The sequence below is a fragment of the Aquarana catesbeiana genome, linkage group LG12, assembly GCF_042186555.1.
Source record: "Aquarana catesbeiana isolate 2022-GZ linkage group LG12, ASM4218655v1, whole genome shotgun sequence".
Classification (NCBI taxonomy): Eukaryota; Metazoa; Chordata; class Amphibia; order Anura; family Ranidae; genus Aquarana; species Aquarana catesbeiana.
The window spans coordinates 19,454,551-19,477,979 of record NC_133335.1 but is presented as its reverse complement, the minus strand read 5'-3'; the positions used below and the strand labels follow the sequence as shown (position 1 = coordinate 19,477,979).

Below are 23,429 nucleotides of genomic sequence, written 5' to 3'. Positions count from 1 at the left end.
GCAAACGTGGAAGAAGGTGCTCTGGTCAGATGAGACCAAAATTGAATGTTTTGGCCTAAAAGTAAAACACTATCTGTGGCGAAAAACTAACACTGCACAAATAAAGGGCAATCTTAGAAGAAAACCTGTTAGAGTCTGCAAGAGACTTGAGACTGGGGCGGAGGTCAACAACAGGACAAGCAGGACAACAACCCTAAAAATACAGCCAGAGCTACAATGGAATGGTTTAGAGCAGGGATATGCAATTAGCGGACCTCCAGCTGTTGCAAAACTACAAGTCCCATCATGCCTCTGCCTCTGGGTGTCATGATTGTGGCTGTCAAGGTCTTGCTATGCCTCATGGGACTTGTAGTTCTGCAACAGCTGGAGGTCCGCTAATTGCATATCACTGATTTAGATCAAAGCATATTCATGTGTTAGAATGGCCCAGTCACAGTCCAGACCTAAATCCATTTGAGAATCTGTGGCAAGACTTGAAAATTGCTGTTCACAGACGTTCTCCATCCAATCTGACAGAGCTTGAGCTATTTTGCAAAGAAGAATGGGCAAAAATGTCACTTTCTAGATGTGCAAAGCTGGTAGAGACATCCCCAAAAAGACTTGCAGCTGTAATTGCAGAGAAAGGGGGTTCTACAAAGTATTGACTCAGGGGGGCTAAGAACAAATGTACCCCATACTTTTCACATATTTATTTGTAAAAAAAAAATTGAAAATCATTTATCATTTTCCTACCACTTCACAATTATGTGCCTCTTTGTGTTGGTCTATCGTATAAAAACCCAATAAAATACATTTACGTTTTTGGTTGTAACATGACAAAATGTGGAAAATTTCAAGAGGTATGAATAATTTTTCAAGGCACTGTACATCTTCCTGCAGACACTCCACTTAGTTCTTCTCAAAGACTTTTCTCTTACCTCTTTCTCCAAACACTTACCTTACTCCTTCTTCTAGACATTTCCTCTGACTCCTCTTCTTTCTGATGCTTTGTTTACTTCTTGTTCCAAACATTCCCATTCTCTTATCTTTTTTTCCCCCAGAAACTTCCCCTGCATTATCCTAGAAACAATTCCCTTACCTATGCCTCCAGACACTTCCCTTAATGCCTCCTCTAGAAACTTCCCTTACTTCCTACTCTAGATATGGATCTGGCTTTACCTCTACCTTCAAATGTCTATTTTTTTCTTTCTCCAAGCATAGTCTTCTCTTAAATTCATCTGCAGACCATTCTACTTCCTATCCCTAAAGTCATTTTTCTTACCTCTTCCCTTTCGTTTTTCAACAAACACTTCCCATCTTCTTACTCTGAGTACTTACATTACTTTGCTGTCTTATCTAATGCCGCGTACACACGGTCGGACTTTTCGTCTACAAAAGTCCAACGGACGCCGACGGACTAAAGCTGGCTGGTAATCCGATCGTGTGTGGGCTTCTCCGGACTTTCAGCAGACTTTTTCAGCCTCAAATCCGACGGACTTTAGATTTGAAACATGCTTCAAATCTTTACGTCGTAACTACGACGGACCCCGAAATCCGCTCGTCTGTGTGCTAGTCCGACGGACAAAAACCCATGCTAGGGCAGCTATTGGCTACTGGCTATGAACTTCCTTATTTTAGTCCGGTGTACGTCATCACGTACGAATCCGTCGGACTTTTGTGTGGTCGTGTGTAGGCAAGTCCGTTCGTTAGAAAGTCTGCTGCAAGTCCGCCGAAAGTCCGCAGGAAGTCTGTCGGACAGGCTGTCGGACTTTTGTAGACGAAAAGTCCGACCGTGTGTACGCGGCATAACATCTTTGGTCCTTAATATTTCTCTAACCTCCTCTAGTAGGCACTATATTTGTATACCTTCTCCATCCCCAGACAAATCCATTATGCCTTCCACTTGACACTGCCCTATTTCCTTCTTCACAAACCTCCTTCTCTGTACATTTCCCAATCCTCCTTCTCCCTACACTTCCCTACCCTCCTTCTTCGTACATTTCCCAAACCTCCTTCTCCGTACACTTCCCTACCCTCCTTCTCCATACACTTCCCTAACCTCCTTCTCCATACACTTCCCAAACCTCCTTCTCCATACATTTCCCAAACCTCCTTCTCCGTACACTTCCCTACCCTCCTTCTCCATACACTTCCAAAACCTCCTTCTCCATACACTTTCCGATTCTCCTCCATACACTTTCCTATCGTCCTTCTTCGTAAACATTTCCTAACCTCCTTCTCCGTACACTACCATATCCCCCTTCTCTGTACACTTCCCTTACCTCCTTCTCTGTACACATCCCTTACCTCCTGCTAAGTACACGTCCCTTACCTCTTTCTCAGTACACGTCCCTTACCTCCTTTTACCTCCTTCTCCGTACACATCCCTTAACTCCTTCTCCGTAAACATTTCCTAACCTCTTCTGTACACTTCCCTTACCTCCTTCTTCGTACCCTTCCCTAACCTCCTTTTCCGAACACCTTCCTAACCCCCTTCTCCAAACACCTTTGTAACCTCCTTCTCCGAACACCTTCCTAACCTCCTTCTCCATACACTTCCCTTGCCTCCTCCTCCAGCTATTGTTTAAGCATTCAGACTCCACCACCCCTTTCTGAAACGTACAGCTTGTATCTGGAATAGGGAGATCGATGGCCGGTCAGGACACATGGCAAAGACCTCAATGTCCATAGAAGCTTGCACTGTTAGTGAGTCAAGCAGGCAGGTCACCGTGGGAGCCGAGTGCGCCGAGATCTGGAGCAGCAGTGGCGGTGAATCTGGGTACTGAGAAGGCAGCTGAAAGGACAATACCATTATAAATGCAAACATTAGATATCAGAGTGAAACAATTTCTGTAAATCTGGATTACTATCTAATCTTCATAACATGTTAATAAGTGGAAACTGCACTAACCAAAAATAGAACTCACAAGAAATGTCTAACAAACAAACAAAATTAGCAGTATCCGTTTTGCTGAATCAGCTCAGTGAATATTTAGTGTCTGCACTACCTCCCAAATTGGGAAGACTGAGAGGAAGTTGTCAGTTTTCTGGATGGTGGGTTTTGCATGTGATCTGAGAGCCAGTTCACACCATGCCCGCAGATGATTTGCATCGCAACACACTGGATTCAGACCGCATGTAAAGCGCACTCTATTTGCACTCTGCAGTGGGTGTCAATAGGAAGTTACCGACACCCCAAACGCAGGTTGCAAATGAGGTGCGTTTGCCCGCACCAGATCGCATGGTCCTTTTGTACCATGCGATCCGGTTATGGTGCGTTTTAAAATGTATCGCATGCACTACTTTGGTGTGGTGCGATTTTAAGCCCATGAGGGCCAATTCACACCAGTGCATTGATCTGCAGAAGGACATCTGAAAGTTAAGAATTTCTAATGTGTCCTATTCACCCCAATAACGCTGCGCATGCATGTCAATGGACCACAAAATGTATGTAAACGGATGTCAGCGTGCGTTAAAACGCGACTAAAATGGATGGAGATGTACATGCATTTTCCATACATTTATTTTATGCTAGTCCTATACAGAGATGTTTGAGTCACCAATATATTTAGATTATGTAAGGTCATTGCAAATGAATTAAATTGAACAGTGGCAGGCCATCCAAGATCTTGACAAGATCTGATCATTGAACTAAGCAATGCACAGATGCATTTTTCAGAATGGTAACCCCAACAAATCTATGCAACAGTACAGAAGTATCTACAATTTCCCCCCATGTCTCCAGGGATAACAAAAAATGTCCTCTTACCTCGGGTGCGAAGATTTCTAAACTTTCTATGCTGAGCTGTATTGGAGATATTTTTGGAATCTAAAATAAACCACAATAAATTTTAAACTTTTTTAACCGCAACCATTGGCTGCCGTTACTCATAAATTCTGACTGTTTGCAATACAAGGTAGGGGTGTGGACCTGGTGCTGCACTTATGTGGACCAGGCAACATAGCCAAAACTCTATCAGTACCAATAAAAATGGTATGGTTTCCAGTGCACCTACGTCGACAGTTACTCCAACTCTTCTTGGCTATGGACAGCCCAATCTGCAACTGGTGTGGTTGTTGTCCGCAGTTATGGGCAGGGGCTATGAAATGTAATTAGCAATAAAGGTGTCTGCACACCAACACTAGATTATGCTAACAATTTCATAAATGCACCATTGTGGCCCCTGAGCAATTGCTTCTTCCATCTCGAGCATCAAATATAAAAGTTGAGGGATAGAAGGTCGTTGAAGTTGTAGTTGAGGCTGGGTCATATTTATGGGGTTAGTCTGAGCTGATAACCCCCTCAAAAAACATGGAAGGAGAATATCCTTAAGCAGAAAAAAAAAAGAGAGAGAGAAAATGGGGGCCCAGTAGAAACATTGCACCAGGGTTTGTACATCTTTAGATACTCTTGGGTACAAATGGGTAACTGTTGGCTCTATTATTGTATTAACTACCCACACAGTTATCAAAATGTTATATTTAGCAGGTTAATTATACTTTAAAGTGGTTGTAAACCCTTACATATACCCAATGGAGTGACTGATCTCAGGTGTTACACAGAGGTGAAACAAATCCTCCTACATAAGTTGTATCTGTTTATCTGTAGTCTTTTCTTCTCTACAGCTGTTCAAAGTGCTGAATTATCAACCTTCTGCTGCAGTTTGTTAATAGGGCCTGGTGGATGCCTTGGCCCCCCGAACAAAATGATCCGTACCTTACTCTCCTTGCTATTTTATTATGCCAGGAAACTCATGAGATACATCTTTTTTGATATGTACTTGCTTCACGGATATCTGCAAGTTAATCCATACATATCCACATATATTTTTTTACATTTACATCTACATATTTTTAAGATGCCATATTTCATGGTACACATTTGGTCACTTGAGGACTAATATAGGTTTGTGAGAATTAGGTTCATTTTAATTTTATTATTTTATTTTATTTTATTTTATTATATGCAAACTCATTAGGCCCAGTCCAACCCTATCTTTTTTTCAGGCATTCCACCTCCTTCACCACCTGGCACAGCAGGGTTGCATGGTGGCCAGACCAATTTGTGTCTGGCCCCTCCCCCTTTTGTTCTCTCTTCTTCTTACCTCTTTGCTTTCTCTTTCCCCCACCCCCTCATCCCCAATTCCTTTACTTTTTTTTTTTCTCATGTGTTTTTTTTATCTCCAGATATGTCTTAGTGCCTCTCCTGAGGAAGCAAGTTTCTCTATTTCGCGAAACGCGTCAAGAATTTCAGCACTATTCTATATATATATATATATATATATATATATATATATGTATATATATATATATATATATATATATGTATATATATATATATATATATATATATATATATATATATATATATATATATATATATATACACATATATATATATACATACATACATGTATATATATATATATACATACATACATACATGCATATATATATATATATATATATATAAAATTATATTTTTACAAAGTAACTATTCCTCATTTTTGCCAATGGATATTAGCATGGACAAATCTGGCTAATGCAAGTTTTTTTTTCTATACAGTAATGTGACGTGTGTGCTTTTACTGTTGATATATTATGATACTCGTGTTTTGATATGTGTGAATTATCGCTGTAAACAATAAATATGTTTTTATGAAAATACATTTTTTGTGATTTGACTCACAAAGTCCCTTGGGCTATAAGTAGTTGTGTTGTATCTATTTATCTGCAGTCTTCTCTTCTCTACAGCTGTTCAAAGTGCTGAAATATCAACCTTCTGCTGCAATTTGTTTATTGGGCCTGGTGGACGCCTTGGCCTCAAGGAAAATGAAGAAAATGATGAAAATGATACGTACCTCACTCTCCTTGCTATTTTATTATGCCAGGAAACTCATTATCTTATCGTGGAAGAAACCTATGGCTTCGTCAATATCTGCCTGGAAGGACTTAATTGACAAAACGTTCCCCTTCTATAAGGCTACTTATGTCAGTAGAGGTGTGCCAGATAAGTCTGACAAGGTTTGGCTAAGTTGGGTGAATGATATGACCACAGTGTCTGATCAACTGTTTGAAATGACCATTTTGTGCCCTTCTATTGAGGCTTTTTACATTTTATGTGCCTTAGTACACTTGGGTGGGTGCCTTTGGAGATGGAGACCCATGTTCATTTAACAATATGCCTGCCTTTATCCTGCATAGCTTCATGGTACCTTCGGGAGACTGGTTATTGTCATAAAAATATTTTGTTGCATATTCCATACTGATGTGATTTTTTTTAGATGGATGTCTATAACACAATGTTTTGGAGTGGTACCGACTATTGGTGCTGAACTATTGTTTTGTGTGTTGTACTTGTGGTTACGATTGTAACTGTAGTGTATGCCTCTTGCATTCTGTATATTTGTTTAAAATTAATAAAGAGAATTAAAAAAAAAAAAAAGTGCCGAATTATAAAGCTTGCCTGGGCGTTCATAAAAAAAAAAAAAAAAAAAAAAGAGGTTGAAGAGCTACAGATCCAGAAAAATCCAGAATTTATAAAGTTTGTATGAGCATTCAGGAAAAGGGGGGTAGAGAGCTGAAGTTACACTCTGCAGAGCTCAGTGAGGAGAGCTCTGAGAGCTGATTGGAGAAAAGGGACACACCCCCCTCCACACAGCACACAGGAACAGGGCTGAGGCGGTTAATCAGCTGGAGGTCCCTCCCCTGTCACCTTTTTTCTCTTGGTGGCAGATAGCAGAGGAACGAAGCAGCAGACAGAAATTACACTTAGTGCTCTAGCCTGAGACAAGCACACACTATAGAGGGATATGCTTTGTTCATATTTTGTGTCTGAGGTTTACAGCCACTTTAAGCCACCAATCAGCGTGAGGCTTGATTCATTGTGCAACCAACTCAAGTCACTTCCACTCCCTTGCAGGGCAAGGTAAGTTCCAGCATATGGTCTTTTTTAACCACTTGACATCCCAGCTATTGTCAAATGACGTCCGCAGGAGGGATCTCCTATCCTGGGCGGGTGTCATATGACGTCCTGGGCTTCTCGGCTGTCTAAGGGGCGCGCACACGCCACGTCACTCGGAAGCCAGTGCGCGTGCCCGGCGGCCGCTATGTCCGCCGGGCACCCGCGATTGCCGGTAACAGAGCCGGGTGTTCCCAGTACAGACGAACACTGATCGGTCTCCTCCCCTTGTGAGTCCCCTCCCCCTACAGTTAGAATCACTCCCTAGGTAACACATGTAACCCCTTGTTCGCCCCCTAGTGTTAACCCCTTCCCTGCCAGTGACATTTATACAGTAATCAGTGCATTTTTATAGCACTGATCGCTGTATAAATGTGAATGGTCCCAAAATAGTGTCAAAAGTGTCCGCCGCAATGTCACAGTCACGATAAAAATCGCAGATCGCCGCCATTACTAGTAAAAAATAAATAAATAATAAAAATGCCATCAATCTATCCCCTATTTTGTAGACACTCTAATAACTTTTGCACAAACCAATCTATATATACGCTTATTGCGATTTTTTTTTTTACCAAAAATATGTAGAAGAATACATATCGGCCTAAACTGAGGAAAGTATATATATATATATTTTTTTTTAAATTGGGATATTTATTATAGCAAAAAGTAAAGAATATTGGGTTTTTTTCAAACTTGTCACTCTTCTTTTGTTTATAGTGCAAGAAATAAAAACAGCAGAGGTGATCAAATATCACCAAAAGAAAGCTCTATTTGTGGGAAAAAAATGCTACAAATTTCATTTGGGTACAGTGTTGCATGACCGCGCAATTGTCATTCAAAATGTGACAGCGCTGAAAACTGAAAATTGGCCTGGGCAGGAAGGGGGTGAAAATACCCGGTATTGAAGTGGTTAATTTAAATAAAATAAAACAATAAATAAATGGTTCTACTCACCATGTCATCGGTGATATTATACTTCAAGAACCCAGCCTTGTAGTGCACAAACCCGGCTGAGTTGGCAGAAAACTGTGACAAAGCCACGAGCAACATGCGCGAGTCAACATCTGGCAACACGAGCTTCTCCGGCTGATAGGGCGTCAAGTGTTGTGATTGGGCGACAAAATCCGCCTGGAGGGTGTAAGAGAGACAGTTAAAAAGATCCTGTCATCAACCTAAAAAATGCAATAAGATAAGAAACCAGTTATTTTAAATGCTTACCTACACGTGCCTTTGAACTTTAATATTTGATTAGCAGAAAAGTTAAAAACAAGATTGGGCCTTTATATGAAGACACAGGGTGTCCCAAGCCCAGTGCTTCCATCCCTATTTACTGAACATGGGAGGAGCATGCAACCAGGGAGATATCACATGTGGTTCACCAGTTAGCCTTGGTTTTTTACTATATTTACTTTTTATTGCCCTTTATATATTGGGGCCAAATTAAGTCCCCTATATCACCTTTACCTGCCCCTCATTTAGGTACAGATCTTCATTACGGTTTGGTCCCAGCACTAGTAACACTCCCTTCATTTTTTAGCTACTCCATTTTATATCCACATTTATAGTTTATACTTTACTATACACATTGTGAGGGTATGCGAGTTGATATAGTGGATAATCGCTACATTTCACCTCGCATTCATTCCGTTGTAAGGGATTGAACCGGAATCCGGCCCAGGTTTTTCCAGCCTCTGTGGCAGGCTGGGTTCCGGTCCGGATGTTCTGGTCCACTTGAGCCCACACTCAGCTGGACTTTAAATAACCAGGAAGAGAGCTCAACAGGGCTCTGGTTGTGAGACTCAGGAAGGAACCTGAGTGAGAGGAGCTCTGGCTATTGGACTATAAGGTTTGCTTCACCGCATGTTTTGTGGGTGACAGGGACCAGCCCCGCACTGTCTAGAGAGGAGAATGTTTGTTTAGTTAGCGCCGGATGGCAAGGATTTACTTAAGCCCCGGTTCACACAGGGGCAACTTGTCAGGCGACCTAGCTGCCTGACAAGTCGCGTCCCGTTTTGTACTACGGAACCGTTCTAATAGGAGCGACGCAAGTCGCTCCGACTTAGAAAAAGGTTCCTGTACGACTTTGGGGGCGACTTGCATTGACTTCTATACAGAAGTGGTTTTGCAAGTCGCCGCTCCTGGCGTGTCCAGGTCGCCTGAGGCAGTCGCGCTGCAAGTCGTGCTGCCTCAGTGTGAACCGACACTTACTGTTTTGTTTATTCTTATTTTGCAAACCTCCTGTAAGTAAGCCTGGCATCCGCCAGATTTTTGCTGACTGTCCTTCAGAAAAGGTGATCCCCCACGAGCTAATCTTCCCACGCGTGGTGGATTCAGCGGGCAATTTCTGAAGATGGAGGAAATGGTAAAGGCCCTGCTACAGGCCAATGCAGCTCAGCGGGAAAACAACCGCCAAGTCGCAGAGGCCGCTGCAGCACAACAGGCGGCCCAGCAGGAGATGAACCGGCAGTTCGCAGAGGCTCTAGTGGAACTGAAAAAGGGCTCCCCATCTCCTGTGCCAGTGGAACCAAAAATGGTACGTGCCTCCTACCACCTACAGAAAATGACACCTGCCGATGATGGCGAGGCATACCTTGCGACTTTTGAGAGAGTTGCTGTCCGCGAGGGATGGCCAAAAGAGCAGTGGGCGGGTCTGTTGGCCCCATTTCTAACAGGAGAACCCCAAAAGACCTATTTTGATTTAGAACCAGATAAGGCCTAGGACTATGAGACTCTAAAGACAGAGATACTTGCACGCTTGGGTGTCACCATGGCAGTCCGGGCCCAGCGCGTGCATCAGTGGTCCTACACCAGCAACAAGCCATTCCCGTTCACAAATGTTTGACCTGGTCCACCTCACCAGGAAGTGGTTGCAGCCAGAGACCTTCACAAGCCCTCAGATTTTGGAGCGTGTGGTAATGGACCGGCACCTGCGTGCGCTCCCTGCTGCCGTGAGGAAGTGGGTCGGACAGGGGGACCCCAAAACTGCAACCCAGTTGGTGGACCTAGTGGAGAAGTACACTGCCACTGAGGACTTGGTGAATCCATCTACGCCCCACTTTGGTGTCTCTAGAGGTGCAAGATCGCCCAGCCGTTCTGGTAAGACTGTTCCGGGGTTCAAGAGCATGGGGAAGGTGGATAAGACTGTTACAGCTGATGAGACTGTGGGTCCTAGACCTGGAGACTGGCCAAAGAAGCATGGAAGGTCTTTGGGGCCATTAAGAGGACTGGGGGTAGGCCACATACGGTGTTTTTCGTTGCCATGCATTAGGGCATATTGCTGCAAACTGTCCTATAGATGATGAACCTATGCAATGTGATTATGCTTTTATGAAAAGATGCATTTCTCTGTTTGCACAAGTCGCATGTACTGCATCATGTCAGAGTCGCATTGAAAAACAGATGTGTGTTATTTCAGTGGATGGAAAGCCACTCACAGCCTTGCTAGACTCTGGTAGTGTGGTGACCCTAGTCAGGAATGACTGTGTGAACCCCACAAAACTGCACTCCAGTACTATTGGGGTAATTTGCATCCATGGGGACACTCGGGACTACCAGACAGCGGTGGTTGATGTTGATACCCCCTGGGGCAGTGTAACACATTCAGTGGGGGTGGTACCTTCACTGCTTCATGAAGCTTTAGTGGGGAGAGATTTTCCACATTTATGGGAGAGCAAAGGGAGCCTGGTAGATAGAGCTCCCCCTGCTGGGGAAGCACACGAATTCTCACCAGACCCTTTTTGCCAAAGGGAAGGGGATGTTGGTGGGATTGAGGAAGCCGGAGATGCTCTTCCTTTCCCTGTCATGGCTGGGGAGCCTGAGGACCTAGAAGATAGCTCTCAGCCGGAGGGTAACTAACAGGAGAACACCTCTGACACTGACATTGAGAGTAGCCAGAATGTGGTACCCGACTTAGAGGTCAGGAGAGAGGACTTCTATACCGAGCAACTGCGAGATGCCACCCTCATGAGAGCCAGGGAAAACGTTAAGATGTTGGATGGGGAACCCATAGATTCTGACTGGGGGGTGTCTTTCCCCTACATGGCCATTAAAAACAATTTATTGTATCAAGTGGTAAAACGTGGAGAGGACGAGGTAGAACAGCTACTGGTTCCCAAACCCTTCCGCAGGGTGGTGCTAGACCTGGCCCATGGTCATGTAATGGGGGGACATCTCGGTATTGAAAAAACCAGGGACAGAATCGCCCAGAGATTTTTCTGGCCTGGGGTGTATGCAGATGTCAAGGAGTACTGCGTTTCGTGCCCGAGTGCCAAATGTTGGCGCTGTCGCCCCATTTTCGCAGCCCCCTTGTCCCTCTACCAATAATCGAGGTCCCCTTTGAGAGGATTGGCATGGACTTCGTGGGGCCAGTTGTGAAATCTGCCCGGGGTCACCAGCATATTCTGGTGATCCTGGATAATGCGTCACGCTATTCCGAGGCCATACCCTTGCGCAACACCTCCGCCAAGGCTATCGCCAAGGAGTTGGTCCAGGTGTTTAGTCGAGTGGGGATCCCAAAAGAGTTCTTAACCGATCAGGGTACCCCATTTATGTCCAGCTTTACCAAGGAACTGTGTAGATTATACAAAATCTCCCATCTCAGTACCTCTGTCTACCACCCCCAAACCGATGGTCTGGTTGAAAGATTTAATAAAACTTTGAAAAGTATGCTGAAAAAGGTGGTCGACAAATACGGGAGAAACTGGGATTTTTTGCTACCATTTCTCATGTTTGCCATACGTGAGGTTCCGCAGGCATCCACAGGCTATTCCCCCTTTGAGCTTTTGTATGGTAGACATCCCAGGGGGTTGCTAGATGTCGCCAAAGAAACGTGGGAAGGAGAGGCCACCCCATATAGAAGCATTATAGATCATGTCTCCTTGATGCAGGATCGAATCGCAGCCGTCCTGCCCCTGGTGCGAGAACATATGGAGCGAGCCCAGGAGGCCCAGAGGAGGGTCTGTGATCGGGGTGCCAAGGTCCGTACTTTCAGCCAAAGGGACAGAGTGTTGGTACTGGTTCCCACAGTGGAAAGTAAGTTCCTAGCCAAGTAGCAGGGTCTCTTTTGAGGTTGTTGAAAAGGTGGGGGAGGTAAACAACAAAGTCTACCAGCCAGGGAAAAGGAAACCACACCAAATTTATCACGTGAATTTCTTAAAGCCCTGGAAGGACAGAGAGACTTTACTGGCCGCTTCCCCCGTCTCCAACGGACCGGGTACCGGTGACACCTGATGTCCCCATAACGGATTCCCTGTCCATGGCACAACAAAGTGACGTTAGGGCGTTTGCACAAAAACAGAGACTTTTTCTCCCCTTTACCCGGACTGACCAAGGTGATCCAGCATGACATAGTGACGGAACCAGGGGTTCGGGTAAATGTAAAGCCATATAGAATCCCAGAGGCCAGGCGAGACGCAGTCAGAAATCAAAAATATGTTAGAGCTGGACGTGATTGAAGAGTCCCACAGTGAGTGGTCGAGCCCCATAGTGCTGGTCCCAAAACCTGATGGCGCTATCAGGTTTTGTAATGACTTTAGGAAACTCAACAGTGTGTCTAAGTTCGATGCATACCCGATGCCTCGGGTCGATGAACTTGTGGAAAGGTTGGGACAGACCTAACAAAAGGTTATTGGCAAATACCGCTAACTGAATTTGCCAAGGAGAAAACTGCCTTTTCCACTCCTGAGGGCTCCTTTCAGTACAAGCGGATGCATTTTGGTCTGCACGGGGCCCCTGCATCGTTCCAGCGAATGATGGACAAAACTTTGAGACCACATCACACGTATGCGGCTGCTTATTTGGACGATGTGGTCATCCACAGCCCAGATTGGGAATCCCACCTGCCCCGGGTACAAGCAGTGGTAGAATCCCTTAGGGAAGCGGGTCTCACGGCCAACCCAAAAAAGTGTGCCATAGGCCTGGAAGAAGCCAAGTACCTTGGGTACGTTATTGGCCGGGGACTTGTCAAGCCTCAGACCAATAAGATTGAGGCAATTCAAAGGTGGCCTCATCCAGTAAACAAGAAACAAGTTCGGGCCTTCCTAGGCATTACGGGGTATTACCGACGGTTTATACTCGACTTTGCCACCATTGCCATCCCTCTGACCAACCTGACGAAGGGTAGAGGGTCGGTCATTTCAAATGGAATCCTGAAGCCGAGGAGGCGTTTCAGAAGTTAAAACAGGCCCTTTGTGTCCTACCGGTGCTGGTGACACCGGACTTCACAAAGGGGTTTGGGGTACAGACAGACGCCTCTGAGGTGGGCCTAGGGGCTAACTATCCCAGAACAGAGATGGTGAGGAGCATCCGGTTGTATACCTGATCCGAAAACTGAATAAGCATGAAAAAAACTATGCTATTGTCGATGGAGTGTCTCGCTATTAAATGGGCCTTGGAGTCCCTGAAGTATTACTTGTTGGGTAGGTCATTTAAGCTGGTCACCAACCATGCTTTCCTAAAGTGGATGTGTGACAACAGGGATAAAAATGCCCGTGTGACAAGATGGTTCCTGGCTCTACAGCCCTTTAAGTTTACAGTAGAGCATAGGCCGGGCAAGCTCCAAAACAATGCAGATGCCCTCTCCCTCATGCACTGTATGCTTGGGTCAATTGCTCAGCCGCAGGGGCTTGAGCAGAGGGGGAGGATATGTAACGGTATGCGAGGTGATATAGTGGATAATCGCTACATTTCACCTCGCATTCCTTCTGTTGTAAGGGATTGAACCGGAATCCAGCCCGGATTTTTCCAGCCTCTGTGGCAGGCTGGGTTCTGGTCCAGATGTTCTGGTCCACTTGAGCCCACACTCAGCTGGACTTTAAATAACCAGGAAGAGAGCTCAACAGGGCTCTGGTTTTGAGACTCAGGAAGGAACCTGAGTGAGAGGAGCTCTGGCTATTGGACTATAAGGTTTGCTTCACCGCATGTTTTGTGGGTGACGGGGACCAGCCCTGTACTGTCTAGAGAGGAGACTGTTTGTTTAGTTAGCGCAGGACGGCAAGGATTTACTTTACTGTTTTGTTTATTTTTATTTTGCAAACCTCCTGTAAAATAAACCTGGCATCCCCCAGATTTTTAAGAAAGTGCCCGTTTGCTGACTGTCCTTCAGAAAAGGTGATCCCCACGGGCTAATCTTCCCACAACATTTTTTTTTTATAGATGGTTACGTATGGATCCCATTTATTTTGAATAGCCATGGGTGACTGCTGTTTTCTACTGGTATTCCACCTTATGTGTCTGGGTTTTTCCACCTCAGCTCCCAGGGCTTAGTACCCTTTCTTGGCCGGCCTCCGGCCCTCTACGCTTGCGCCCAGTCTCACTAGCATGTCTGTAAGTAGCATTTGATAATATTCTCCTTCTCTCCCTATAGACAGATCTCATATTACACAATTTCAATGCTTAGTAATTTTTAACAAGTCTTGTAAACACCTATCCTACATCTTCTCCTGAAGAGTGGCAGAAGCCACGAAACGCGTCGAGCTATTAGCTGCCCCCTGTGTTTACATAACAAGAATACCATACCAATTTGAACTGTACCAACTAAGAAAGGCTATGTTTATTATTTTGTGAAGACACGCAACAACGAGTTTGTGTTTTTTACAATGTCTACAATATGAACAAATATGGTACTATTCTATTATGTCACTATATATTTTGTATATCATGAAATCTTATTGACTATATATCGTTGTTGTGCATCATGCCTTCATGCAATGTTTGTAGTTATTATGTACCCACCAAACATATTTTTGTTGTGATATCTCCCTGGTTGCATGCTTCACACAAAGTCCCACCTTTTCCTCCATGTTTAATATTTGACTACTCCAGTTCCCCTCCCTCCATTTATGTCAGAATCCTCTCCTGTTATGGGAGTGTTTCATTACTGTATGTGCTGGCCCAGCTCCTCTGCTCCTCCATGCAGCCCTAAATAACCTTTTATGTAGCTACAGGAAGAGAAGTGAAGGAGATTCCTGTAGAGTAGCCATTCTCAACCAGGGTTCCTCCACAGGTTGCTAGGGGTTTGTTCGAGCTGTGGCCGATGAACCACCTAAATGATGATGCCTACAGAGTTCAAGGTTCAACACCACTTGGCAAAGCCAGCAGAATGACACCAAATAACTTTTTAGCGATCTTTAATGGTGGCATTCTGAGCACCACTTTAAGGGGGACATTCTTCCTATTGACCAATATAAGGCGCATTGTTCTTATTGAGCCCTGATGAACTGGTTTCAGTAAGGGTTCCTTGAGGCATGAAAATTATTTTTGGGGTACCTCTAGGGTTAAAAGTTTGAAAAAGCCTGCTGTAGAGTGTCACCTGAGTCTGTTGGGCCAGCTGACATCACATCCAACATGGCGGCACCTAGCAAAGCTTTTGGATGTCTACATAAGAGAGTCTTTTACAGGTAAATAACACAATAATAAGGGAAGAATTTTGTTGAAATTTTTAGATCCCCATTTTAGAGCCCCATATATTTTTTTTTTTTTTTTTTTTTTTTTTTTTTTTTTTTACCCTGGTTGCCCTGCTTTCTTCTCCATCATATTTACCTTCACAAGAAGATCAAAACTTTTGCTTGTAATGAGCGGAGGTCCCACCAGATCGACTTCCACATCAGACACGGAATCCACCGGTATGGAGACTGCAGAATACAAAGAACTGCTCTATAGGTTTCTGTGTGTCATAATTCAAGGAATACTGCTCATAATGGGGGTCAACCAGTTGGTAGGTTGCCCAGTCTAGAAATTTACTAGATACTTATGGCATCACTATGTGCTGAAGCAATGCTTTCCATGGCACCAGGAACACATCTTTATCCATGGGCTTGAAAAGCAGAACTCCAACCAAAAATAACAAGATAAAGATGAATAGCCAATTAAAAGATAAAATAGCAAAACTAAGCTTTATTGCAATATTCATTTTAAATCCAGAGCTTTCCACAACAGTACGTTTTTCTGTTACCGGATATCCTCGGTGTGTAGGCCGGCAACATTCAACCCACTTCCTCCGAGCCCCGATCACCCTGGACCCCAGCCTGTGCCTGGACAGTGAAAAGAGAAGCAGCACAGTTATGAACTAATCTCCCTGTCACTCTGCTCTCTCCTCCTATCAGCACATGAACTGATTGGCTCCTTGTTCTTCCTCTCACATTCCAGGTCAGATTCAGGCGCTTACACTAAAAAATAATGATTAGAAGATTGCATGAGTTTATATCTACCTAAAGTTCAGCTTTACACATTGGTATAAGGATGCCCACAGCCAGGGCCTTTATTCAGCGAGAACGCGGGGGAACGCAGTTCCGACACCTCTACCAGTGAATGTATGTCATGTCAAGTTGTGCTGGGGTGTGCTGCAGGGTCTATTGATGCTAGCTGCTGGGGGGTCTATTGCTGCTGGAGATCATCTATTTTTTTTTTTGCAGGGTATATTGTTGCTGGGAAAGTGTGTTGTTGCAAGTGGGGAATCTATTGTTGCTTGGGGTGGGTCTTATGTTGCTGGTGGTCCATTATTGCTGGGGGGGGGGGGTGTCTATTGTTGCTGGCTGTAGGGGATCTACTTTACTGTTTTTCTTGTTATCATTAACACATTCCATACAAATTACTTTATATTATATTAAAAAGGGTACTATTGAGAGGTGGGCAGGTGGCGGAATCAAGGGGCGGTGCTTGAAGGTGGGTAGGAGCAGAGACAAGAGGTGACTTGAATAGGGGGGAGTTCCAGCACCTATTCTCTGCGAAAAAAGCCCTGCCCACTAGGGCTGCCACCTATCTGGGTTTCGAGTTGGGTGCCCAGGTTTCAGGCCGCCTGAAACCCGGACACCCAACTCAGCCGGGACCGGGTGGCAACCTTTAATGAACAGCTGCACTGATGTGAATTCAGTGCGGCCAGTCATTGCGGAACCGCAGAGCAGCCCGCGATGGGTGCTAGCACACAGGGCACACACTCTGTGACCCTCTTTGGGCCTGAGGGGGTCAAGCAGTGTGTGTCCTGTGCGCTAGCACAGGACACACACCCGTTACAGGCAGCCCTGTGGTTCCACAATGACTGGCCAGTCCCTACCCCCCCCAGAGCCGCCCATGCTCCTCAGTGGCAGCGCTGGGCGAAAGTGATGTTATTTACGTCACTTCCGCCCAGAGCTGCCACGGAGAGGTAAGGGAGGGGAGGGGGGAGGTTTGCTGGGGTTGCCCCCTGTCTGGGTTTACCCGGACAGAAAGATGGCAACCCTACTGCCAACAGCCAGGCGAATGTTGTCCTTCTCTAAATAAGACAATAATTCTGAACTGCCATTTACCTATTCATAGGAACCTGATCAATGGCAAGCTCTGGGTTACATAGATTTTCCAGCTTGAGGGAAATTTATTGAAACCACCACCTCCTCTATCAATTAGTGGATCAGTTGTTGATTGTAACTGTATAGGTGTCAGGAATCAGCAGCAGAGATGACCAGATCTGTGTGGCTACACTCAGGAAATTGGGACCAGACTGTATACACTTTAAGTGAGATTTATTTGAAACAAAATCCATCCAAACACCTGCAGCACACAGCAACACATAAAAATATACGTGAGCCAAGGACCCAATGATAGATTACCTAACTAATCAGTCTAACAAACAGCCTAACTAACAACTGACAGAGAGAGTTGGACAGAGTGTTAAAGGCGATTCCCACAAAGGGCCTCATTTCAGCCTCCTAATCGGCCCCTGTTGGGGAACCTTTTGGATACGTTTCCCTTGGCCTGTAGGGCAAAGTGGGATCAGGATATTGAGCCAGGTTCGAACTATGCTTGGGAGGCGATTCTTTGGGCCTTCACCCTTGTTTCACTCTCTCCTTCACACCCGCTAACTCAGCTTTTTATTCTCCATAGGATGTACAGGACCCCAGAATTTCTGTGTGCTATTGGGCTAAGATCTGCCCCGGCGTGTCTGAGGTGTGGTAATTCAGGGCCTCTGATACAACTACTATAGCGCTGCCCCATGGAATGGGCTTATAGATGTTAACCTTCTAGTGGATCCACTTATATGCTTATTTGGCTACGTTGATCACTCCGCGCTTAAGTCACCAGCCCGGATCACTCTTGTGCGAGCGCTGTTCGTGTCCCGTAGGCAAATTGTCCTTAAGTGGACTTCACCATACCCCACAACCCTTCCAAACTAGATGGGTCGTGTTCAATGAGTACCCCTGCCCCCCCCACCCCTAATACTTACCTAGATCCAACAATGTTGAAGGAGTGTCTCTTCTGCCCAGACTTGCCCTCCTCATTGGCTGAGACAGCAGCGTGGTGCCATTGGCTCCCGCTGCTGTCAATCAGATAAGAAGAGAAAGGGGGCGGAGCGGGACCGCAGCTCCATGTCTAAATGGTCACACAGAGCAGTGGCTCTCCTCGGGTGCCCCCATAGCAAGCTGCTTGCTATGGGGGCACTTAGCAGGAGGGAGGGGCCAGGAGCAATGAAGAGAGACCAAAGAATAGGAGGATCTGGGCTGCTCTGTGCAAAGCCACTGTACAGAGCAGGTAAGTATAACATGTTTGTACAAAACAAGACTTTACAATCACTTTAAAGTGTTACTAAACCCAGTAGCCTGCATTCACTTTATCTGATCTCCCACAGAACATGGAAATGTAATTATTTTAGTAAATATATACTGCTAAATACCTTTTCTCATCAGCAATATATAGCAGTCTTATGACTTCTATCAGTGTCTGGTTAAATATAGTAGGAGGAGTTTTCATTCTACTCTTATTGACCTATGAGGCTGCAGGAGCCCTGTTCCTCTGTCTGGACAGTGCTGATTGGCCCTGTGCTGATCACATGCACCCTCCCAAGTAAAAAAAAAAAAAAAACTCTATAGCAATACAGACCAAACTGAGCATGCGCAGGGTGCCCCCAAGGCTCTATTCTATCAGGAGATGGACTGGGGACAGTAAAAGAAGATCAAACAGCCTTTATACACAATGCAGAGGATTAACCCCTTAGGTTCCACAGTGAGTATAATAAGCATGCTTTACTGCTTATACACACTGATTTTACTACCGTGGGTTTAGTAACACTTTAAGTTCCCTGCTGACTGGAGAGCTCTAGCTCTGACTCAGCAGGCAGCATGTTAGGCCTTTGTCCTCCTCTGCAGTATGCTGTCAGAGAACAGGCTTTTCTACTCAGGCTATGGCTGTTTGGTTTTTTTTTTTTTTTAGGAAACCAACTGCAAGACTTTGAACACCTTTTGAGTTTTAGTGTACCTGGAATGTATTTAGCTGATTTAAACTGAAAGTCCAATTGGTGCTTTAAGATACACATCCAGACAACGATGAGATGTTAGTAATAGATAAGGGCCCCGAATATTGTTTCGCCTCCGCAGTACGCACAGATCCATAGACACTCAGAGGTTTATGTATTCTGTGCTCCTCTTTCAACCAGACAATGGACAATCCAGCCTGGTTGTTGGACTATTACCCCCTCCTACAAAGGGAGAGCTACCCAATTACCTGGGAGTGTGCTCAGTTTGTTCGCCATCTGTTGCACACCTTTTTCAAAAAAGGGACAGATCTAGATAAAAAAAGACACATTTATGACATGTAAGACTTGCATTACAAAACTGACAGATGGAATGCCTTTGGTTGGCATTGCACATCAGCAAATACCTGGGAATTGATGGAGGAACGGATGTGTTTTTTCATGACACCTTTAAACATGCGAAAGATCCATCTGTAGGAAAAGAAACCAGTAATATAACTTTATTGTATAACGTTAATGAGTAAGTCTTTATTTATACTGTAAAGAAAACTCATTAAAAGAGAATTATGTAGGCTCCTATTGCTGTCCTCCTGCTAGAAACTACTTGTTGCCTGGCTATCCTCCTAAACCTATGTCCTTCTTAGTTACTGTCACCCTCTTTAGTTACATTGGGAAAAATAATTATTTGACCTGAAGATTTTGTAGGTTTGACCACTTACAAAGAAATAAAGGGTTTATCATTTTTATCATAGGTGTATTTTACATGACAGAGACAGAATATCAACCAAAAATCCAGAAAAAACACATGATACAAATGTTGTAAATTGAGTTGCAGTTCAGTGAGTAAAATAAGTAATTGATCCCCAAGCAAAACATGACTTAGTACTTGGTGGAGAAACCCTTGTTGGCAAGCACAGAGGTAAGATGTTTCTTGTAGTTGGTCATCAGATTTGCACACATCTCAGGAGGGATTTTGGTCCACTCTTCTTTACAGATCTTCTCAAAACTTTAAGGCCCCCGCCATAAATTTTCTATAGGATTAAGGTCTGGAGACTGTCTACGTTGCTCCATGACCTGAATGTGCTTCTTCTTGAGCCAGTCCTTTGTTGCCTTGGCAGTATGTTTTGGGTCATTGTCATGCTGGAAGACCCATCCACGACCCAATTTCACTGTTCTGGCTGAGGGTAGAAGGTTCTCATCCAAGATTTTACAATTCATGGCCCCGTCCATTGGCTCCTCAATTTGGCAAAGTCAACATGTACCTTTAGCAGAGAAACAGCCACAAAGTGTAATGTTTCCACCTCCATACTTGACTGTAGAGATGGTGTTCTTAGGATCATAGTCAGCATTTTTCTTCTTCCAAACACGGCAAGTTGAGTTAATGCCAAACGGCTCAATTTTGGCCTCATCTGACCACAACACTTTCTTCCAATCCTTCTCTGAATCATTTAGATGTTCATCTGCAAATTTCAGATGGGCCTGTACATGTGCCTTCTTGTGCCGTGTTTGGAGGAAGAAAAATACCAACTATGACCCTAAGAACACCACCCCTACAGGCAAGGAGGGAGGTGAAAACATTATGCTTTGGGGCTGTTCCTCTGCTAAAGGTACAAGCTGACTTTGCCACATTAAGGGGCCAGTGGACAGGGGCCATGTATTGTAAAATCTTGGATGAGAACCTCCTTCCCTCAGAAGAGCCAAAACATTGAAAATGGGTAGTGGATGGGTCTTCCAACATGACAATGACCCAAAACATACGGCTAAGGCAACAAAGGAGTGGCTCATGAAGAAACACTTTAAGGTCATGGAGTGGCCTAGACAGTCTCCAGACCTTAATCCTATAGAAAATGTATGGAGGGAGCCAGGGGCGGACTGACAACTCATGGGGCCCCCGGGCAATAGGAGATTATGGGGCCCCCAGGCAATCAGAGATTATGGGGCCACATAGTATACACATATATGTACACCCAGTGTACACAGACATGTTTCTATTGGCTGTCCCTGGTCCATACTGTCCCTGGTTTTACTGAGGCTGGCAACCCTGATGGGGCCCCCTAGTGGCCCAGGGCCCTCGGGCAGTGCCCGAGTGGCTCAATGGTCAGTCCGCCCCTGGAGGGAGCTGAAACTTTGAGTTGCCGATGTGACCGCTAAGAAACCTTAAGGATTTAGAGAAGATCTGTAAGGAAGAGTGGACCAAAATCCCTCCTGAGATGTGTGCAAACCTGGTCACCAACTACAAGAAATGTCTTACCTCTGTGCTGGCCAACAAGGGTTTCTCCACCAAGTACTAAGTCATGTTTAGCTTGGGGATTAAATATTTATTTTACTCACTGAACTGCAACTCAAATGATAACATTTGTATCATGTGTTTTTTCTGGATTTTTGGTTGATATTCTGTCTCTCGAGTCCGGTCGAAAAGTCCGGACTCGAGAGACACCTATGATAGACCCTTCATTTAAAATACACATATGATAAAAACTTATAGACCCTTCATTTCTTTGTAAGTTGAAAAACTTACAAAATCTGCAGGGGATCAAATAATTATTTTCCCCACTGTACATGCAGTTTGCAACCTTCTGCCATTATCTTAAAGTCGATATGTAGTCGCTCTCACTTCCTCTTGTGTCATCAGAACAGGAACTAAGGGTAAATATCTCCAATGGGACACAAATGGAAAAAAAACATCTTTACTCTAACACTAATGAAAAAAAAAAAAAAGTTTTGGCTTTAGATATTTTTAATTGGGAGGCAGAGATCAAATAATTATTTTCACCACTCTAAGCTATATAAACTATATAAAGCCAGCATTTTTTTTACTTCTGGATAAAGTAGGTAAAGGTTAAGACCCCAGTGGTAAAGTTTTGGTTTTATACACGCTTTAAAGAGGAACTGAACTCTGGAAGTTATGCCAAAAATTGGCAGGCATAGACTAGCCACTAGTTTTGTCTGTGGTATCCCCGAAACCGATCTTTTCCCCATTTACTGACTTACCATGCCTTGTTCTACAGGATCTCTGTGTGGTGGCGGCCATAGCTTTGCCTCCTGATGTTGGAGCCACCAGCAAGAATAATAGGGGGAAGCACAGTAGTGACCTCACCAAATCTCACTCCAAATCTGGTGAGACTAATGCCGCGTACACACGAGCGGACTTTACGGCAGACTTTGCCCGGCGGTCTTTTCAACGGACTTTTCGAATGAACGGACTTGCCTACACACAATCCACCAAAGTCCGTCGAATTCATATGTGATGGGGTGCGACCGGACTAAAACAAGGAAGTTCATAGCCAGTAGCCAATAGCTGCCCTAGCGTGGCTTTTTGTCCATCGAACTAGCATATAGACAAGCGGACTTTTCGACCGGACTCGAGTTCGATGGATAGATTTAAAACATGTTTCAAATCTAAGTCCGTCCAACTTTTGAGAAAACAAAGTCCGCTGGAGCCCACACACGATCGAATTGTCCGACCAAATCCCATCCGCCGGGTAAAGTCTGCCGTAAAGTCCGCTCGTGTGTACGCGGCATAACAGTCAGAGACAGCAGTGCCATAGATCCCACACTGGTGATATACAGCTATGAGGCTGTAGGCACAGAAGTACCTAGGCACCCTTACATACCAGGAATATAATAATAATATTTTTTCCAGGGGGACTCGCAGACAAAAAGATACTGTTGAGGCACAATTAATATTTTTGGATTTTCCCTATACAATAGCAAATCTTTTTTAAATTCAAGTCTACTTTCACTTTTATTCATAGGTTGACCGAAGTGTCTAGGCACCCTCACATACCAGGAAGGGCACTGCTATTTTTTTTTTTTCCAGGGGGGCGCCAGACAAAAAGATCCTGTTCACGCTCAATTAATATTTCTGGATGCTCCCAAAAGCATAGCAAATCTTAACTTTTTTTAAATTCAAGTCTGGTTAAATTGCATTGTCTGCAAGTTTCTGTGTTGTCCATACCGACCAACCCCACCCGTTGTATCTACCCCATTGTCTTCTTTATATTGGCTTATATCTCATGGGGCATCATTCACTCACCCAGATCCTCCAGAGAAAGAGAGATCCACCTGGTCAACATCGGAGCGACAGCCGGCATCCCATACTGCGCCATGGCCGAGGTCATCACAGGTTATCCCGACAGATCCAGCCACAGAAAATCCCCACACTGATAACTTCATCTGAGAAGACCCTGAACTGTAAGCAGAAAAAAATCTATCAGGTTTAATGTCAATTCAGTTCGCAAACTGAGCAGTAGGTTAAAACCACCAATGGTA

General features: G+C 44.6%; 1 protein-coding gene across 2 annotated transcripts in view; it reads right to left on the bottom strand.

Moving 5' to 3' along the window:
- Positions 1-23,429, bottom strand: part of LOC141113945 (bactericidal permeability-increasing protein-like) — a 68,066-nt gene that overhangs the window by 24,191 nt on the left and 20,446 nt on the right. For both annotated transcript variants that reach the window (XM_073607319.1, XM_073607318.1), the window contains 7 exons: positions 23,194-23,349; positions 19,565-19,628; positions 19,409-19,469; positions 15,479-15,570; positions 7,895-8,068; positions 3,749-3,808; positions 2,603-2,773 (listed from right to left, as the gene is read on the bottom strand). In XM_073607319.1, coding sequence (XP_073463420.1) covers positions 2,603-2,773; positions 3,749-3,808; positions 7,895-8,068; positions 15,479-15,570; positions 19,409-19,469; positions 19,565-19,628; positions 23,194-23,349 — 778 coding nt within the window. The remainder of the gene's footprint in view (positions 1-2,602; positions 2,774-3,748; positions 3,809-7,894; positions 8,069-15,478; positions 15,571-19,408; positions 19,470-19,564; positions 19,629-23,193; positions 23,350-23,429) is intronic.